Below are 5,307 nucleotides of genomic sequence, written 5' to 3' on the forward strand. Positions count from 1 at the left end.
CGTGACAGTGCCGCACAGCACAACGAACAACTGAACTTTTTGACGCTGAAATTGTTTAGATTTTGTAAAAGTTTCACGGGGTCATGGTACAATGGAGTGAGGGTTTGGCCATTTTCGTTCCATGTGTTGTGGAATTGATCTGTGCCATGTTTCTTGTTCTGCTGGGATGTGGCTCGACCGTCAATTGGCCGCAAGAAGAAACTGCTCCAACTGTCCTGACAATATCATTGTCGTTTGGATTCTTGAACGCCTTTTTGGGAAACATCTCGACCTGTTTTAGCGGTGGGTTCTTCAATCCCGCTATAACGGCGTCTTTAGTTTCGACAAGAACAATGCCGGTGAAGACAGCTTTCTGTTTCATTTTAGCTCAATTACTCGGAGGTGAGAAATTAAGATCACTTCTTAATTCGATATGCTTAATTTTAATTTTTAAACTCCTCTTTTGCTTTTACTCCTCTTGAGCAAACGGCACAGTTCACGTAAGAACATAAACTTAAGCTTATGTAAGCTCATATGGTATTTCGAGACATCACTAATTTCACTGCCAGTATGAAAGCACGTTTACGTTTCAGGTAATGCTGAGAGTAATTTGAAAACCCTTTTGTTTCTGAAAAAGGAAAGATTGATTGTAAGATTAAATTAAGTTCACGTTAAACGAATGGGAATATAAGAGATAGCACGAGAAAGTCTCCTGAAAGCGAAACAAGTAATATTGCATTTTTACATTTTTGCTTTTAGTTGGAAATTTTGTTTAGCCAGGGTTTAGCCAAGCAGCTGAACGCCCAGAGTCAAGAAATGTTTCATTATTATTATTATTATTATTATTATTATTATTATTATTATAATTATTATTTTGTAATAATAATATTTATTCAACTTTAAAAACAGCAAAATATATGTACATAACTTACAGAAATATTAAAAAGTAAGAATTGGAAGCACTATACAACATAAAAAAATTATAAATCATAAGAATACAATCAATGTATCAATAACCAATTCACTCCTTGCCGCTCAGATGTCATCAAATAACTCTTACAGGCAGTACAGTGTTTTAGAATAAAAAAACATGGAAAAAGAAAATTTAAAGTTAAAAGGAAAAAAAAAAGTCAAAGTCAAAGTGTTTCTCATTTATCATAATCCATCATGATAGCCAAAAATAAATGCTCTAATCCTAAAGTCTCGCTAATTCCTTATCAATTTCAAAGTCACTATCATTAATATTCAACGGAGCTCTTGTTGTTGTTGAAGTTGTTTCCTCCTGCTATCCTGTGGGAAACCCCGCAGCTCTTGGGGTGTGCATACACACAAACCAATACCCTCCTAATTAAAGTAATCATCAACGTCACTGATTTCAGTCTCATCAAACCTGTTAGTTCTTAGGGATCTATACTTTTCTAACAACTTTTTACAGAACTTAAAAGACAACCATTTTCTTTCTTTTCAGCTGTAATTGGAGCAGGTCTCCTTTATTTCATTGTCCCATCTGAGAGCCATGAGTATTTAGGAATGACGCTGGTCAAGCCAGTCTCGTGTTTGACTGGATGTGGGGTGGAAGTATTGATGACAACTGTGGTTACATTAACTGTGCTGCACACCTCAGATGGAGGCCAACGAACCATTGATTACTCAGCATCTGTGGTGATAGGACTGGCTGTTAGTGTATGCCACCTGTTTGGGGTAATAAATAAATGAAAAAGTTTTTTAAAGTAAAGTGATCAAATCTAATATGGTTTTAATAACGAACCCTTGAGCCCTTAGGAGTGACACTTAAAGATTTCACTCTGCCTAATGCAACTCATCAACAAGGCACCCTTTTGTGGTATGAGGTGAGGAATAAATAAATTTATTTTGTCCTTTCCAGTGATCAAAGTAGGTTGCATGATGCAGATGATTCTTCAGAAACAAAAATGTGGTTGATTGCTCAACACAGGGCTGGGAATGCGGTTGTTGCTAAAAAAAAAAATATATAGATGATTGTCCCCTACATACATTGAGTGCTATGGGTACTAATTTGGTAGGTTGGCATGTAGAGTTGGTACAGAGATCATTTAATTTCAAACCAAGGCATTCAGATTAAAATTGCTTGTGCAGGCTATATACACCTACATAGAGCTGATAGCAAACATTTTGGCTAATGGTGTTTTGTCTTATCTCTGGGGTTGAAATAGTTCCCTATAACTGGATGTGGGATCAACCCTGCTCGTTCCTTTGGACCTGCAGTCATAATGAACAAGTGGAGAAATCACTGGGTGAGTGTTTAAAGCAATGTTAAGATAAATAGAATCATGTTTATACTCTACAGAATATAGTCAACTCCATAGAGGCTCTAGCATTCATGAATCATCTGCCCCTTTCAAACATCCAGTTTACTTCCACAGATTCTGTTAAAACCCAGTCATACCATGCATTTCATGTATTTATACTGAAGAGGTCATAAAGCAGTCAGTAGTGGCTTGCCTTTCCCACTCAATTCCAAGAACAGAAGAAAATCATGTTGAGGACACTGACACTTTCATATGTCCTAAGAAAACTCTCATTTTTTAAAAGGAATCTATGACACTCTTTCTAGCCATAATCACAACAATGAAACTTACACCTAAATCTTGGACCCATTGAGAAGATTCACATACATTCAGTCTCTTGATGTGGGCTTGTTTTCACTGGAAGTTACTGAACACTGGAAACTGTCAGTTTAGCCTTAACAGTGAGAAGATCAACACCTCCACTTTGATTTATCTTTTTGGGCACCATGAGTATGAGAGAGGTTTGACAAGATATCAGATACAATACATACTTAATTGACTGCTCCCCATAGCGGCTTTTCAGGGCCAATGAAACACAGTTAACGAAACGACGAAACAGCTGTTAAGAATCCCAACTGGCCGGAGGCAAGCCATTTGGCTATTTACAAGTGCAGCTGGGAAGTTGAACCACAGACTACCAGGAACAAATTCAATGAGTGGTCAGAGCGGGTCTTGAACCTGGGATCTCCGGATCTCAAGGCAAGCACCCTAACCACTGGGCCACACTGCCTCCTAGACATGTTGCTTGGGTAAGGTGGAATCTATTTTACTGGGATCACACATTGTGGCTGCGTTAATTTAATTCGTTTGATGTGTTTCAGTTACCAAGTGGGAGATTGTGCACTCCAGTCCAAAACCCTGGGTCTTACACATTAAACGCCCAAGGACACCGCCAGTTGACACATAAAATTGTCTGGCGTTTGACAGAGTAAAACCTGTTCAGTCTTACTCCCAGGCGTTAGTGGGTTAAAATAGCTGGTTAGGTAAAGCTAGCTGCATGTGTTCATAACATCTACCTCTGTTAAGGTGATCACAATATTATTGGATGGCACTGTCATTGAACCTTTGTGAAGTTTTCTCTTCGACATCCTGAAGTATCTAAGGGTGAAATTTACTTTAATATCAGTAAGAAAATGATGACTTTTAGGAATTAGCCTAAGAATTGCAAGTATAGCATGGAAAAATGTCCTTTTACGTCTGCCTTTTCCCTTGACAGTAGCAGGGTAGAAAGCTTTATCCCATTGACCCCTGGGAGTGAGACTTAGTTCTTTCATGTCCAGAAATGGCAAGGAATTTTACCTTTTTGGTCACTCACTTAGGTTTACTGGGCTGGTCCAATCATTGGTGCCCAACTTGCAGCAGCAATTCACCATCTCCTAAACAATTTTCCAGTCACAACAGTCAATGAGCTTGTGGTCAGTGGAAGACAACTAACAAACAAGGCTGTATCAGCACCACTTGAACCAAGCAAGAGTGAAAATCATCCTCCAACACCAACTCAAGTCACAGGACAAGCTGACTCTCCTTGTGAGCTTACCACTTCTCTGTGATGAGCTCAAAGAACTTCACCAAGACATGCCTTTACTTTTTTGTACTCATCCTTGGAGAGCCAAGGGCTGAGACCGTGGGCCACAGGAAAAGTTTCAACACAAGAAATAACATACACGCAAAGAAAATTCTATACTTCTTCCTCCTTGCCTTTTTATTTCACGATTTTAATAGACCTTTTGGCAGTTACATGCTTAGTTACCTGGTCTTTTAATGAAAGTGAGGCTTGTGTTGACCTGGTTACATGTATAATACATACCTCCCTCCTTTTCTGGTGTTAATGTTTTTCTCAGGCTAATTAGTTGGAATTAACATAAGAAAATGGATGAGGTAGTCAACTCCAGTCTCAATTTCATTCATTGGCCAGGTAACTAAGTACACAACCTTAAAACGGTATATTTTGGACTTTTACTTCAGTCCCACAAATTGGGTTCCTGGATCTTGGAGGATAAGTTGTGCTCTGCTGTGTAAAGGATTTCTCATCCACAGCAAGATTTGTTGCAAAAGTTGATTACTTTCTTTTAACAAACTTTCATTCCTTATAATTTTATAATTTGCCAAAATTCTTGATTCATTTTGGCTATGACACTGAGAACTTGTTAAACTTGTAATCTATTGATGTAAATTGTTAAATTTGTTCACATTATTTTTTTTGAAAGATAACTTGAATATCAATAAACATTAAAACAAGTGGACAACTTTATATTAATACAAAAAATGATCCACATTTTATTATTTTGTTTGCCAGTGTTATCCTCTTTGCTGTTACAAATGGATATCCTAAATTACTATTTGTATTTTTTATATTAAAATAATGTCTGTAACTTCATATTCTGAAAGCTGTACATTGTGCTGCATTAAATTGCAATGTTGAAATGTTTGCAATAGTTACTTGTCCTCATGTATCAACAGTCTAAAGTGTGAAATGAGAAAAATACTTTTTTTGAATAGCTATCATGATTTTTCCCTTCATCTATATTGCATCATGTTGAAAATAATGATGATGACGATTAAACAACAACAACAAATGTATGTCCTAAAAGGCAGCACTTCTAGGACACAAATCTGTGCACACACAGGGACTCTCAAAGTTATTTCTTGGATACAAATATCTAAAATGTAGGACTTGAACTGTGATATCTAAATTCAGAGTCCAGGACGTTTATTATTGCATTATTATAGTAATACTAATAATACATGTAGTATTGATAATGATGTCAGCGATAAAAGATGAGAACTCTAAATTTGTTAATTAGCACATTTAATAAGTGTAAATCATTTCATGAACATCACAGGAAAATTCCCTTCCAAAAAATCTCCAGGGTGCTACATGCAACAGTGTAACACTTTATAAGGTAATGGCCAGTTTGAAATATTGAACTCAACGTTTTTGTAAATAATCACTTCTTCCGGCTTCTTTTAGCATTCTTCTCTTTTTCTTTTTTAGGAGGAG

The 5,307-nt window shown here is 36.9% G+C and overlaps 2 protein-coding genes across 3 annotated transcripts in view; one reads left to right on the forward strand and one right to left on the reverse strand.

Annotated features, from left to right (window-relative positions):
* On the forward strand, nt 1-5,227 carry LOC138045022 (aquaporin AQPAe.a-like). The gene is made up of 4 exons (XM_068891378.1): nt 1-381; nt 1,448-1,680; nt 2,172-2,252; nt 3,626-5,227. The coding sequence occupies exons 1-4, from the start codon at nt 84-86 to the stop codon at nt 3,854-3,856; spliced, it is 843 nt and encodes a 280-aa protein (XP_068747479.1). The 5' UTR covers nt 1-83; the 3' UTR covers nt 3,857-5,227.
* The window catches only part of LOC138045033 (ras suppressor protein 1-like), a 13,239-nt gene continuing 12,485 nt past the window's right edge, over nt 4,554-5,307 (reverse strand). For both annotated transcript variants that reach the window (XM_068891394.1, XM_068891386.1), the window contains exon 9: nt 4,554-5,307. This exon is cut by the window's right edge and continues 35 nt beyond it. In XM_068891394.1, coding sequence (XP_068747495.1) covers nt 5,255-5,307 — 53 coding nt within the window. In that variant the 3' untranslated portion in view covers nt 4,554-5,254.

Source organism: Montipora capricornis, chromosome 1, assembly GCF_036669925.1.
Source record: "Montipora capricornis isolate CH-2021 chromosome 1, ASM3666992v2, whole genome shotgun sequence".
NCBI lineage: Eukaryota > Metazoa > Cnidaria > Anthozoa > Scleractinia > Acroporidae > Montipora > Montipora capricornis.

Coding starts and splice junctions, on each gene's coding strand:
- LOC138045022 (XM_068891378.1), top strand. CDS start 84: ATGGTACAATGGAGTGAGGGTTTGGCCATTTTCGTTCCATGTGTTGTG. Junction 1,681..2,171: donor GTGTATGCCACCTGTTTGGG/GTAATAAATAAA, acceptor GGGTTGAAATAG/TTCCCTATAACTGGATGTGG. Junction 2,253..3,625: donor ACAAGTGGAGAAATCACTGG/GTGAGTGTTTAA, acceptor TCACTCACTTAG/GTTTACTGGGCTGGTCCAAT.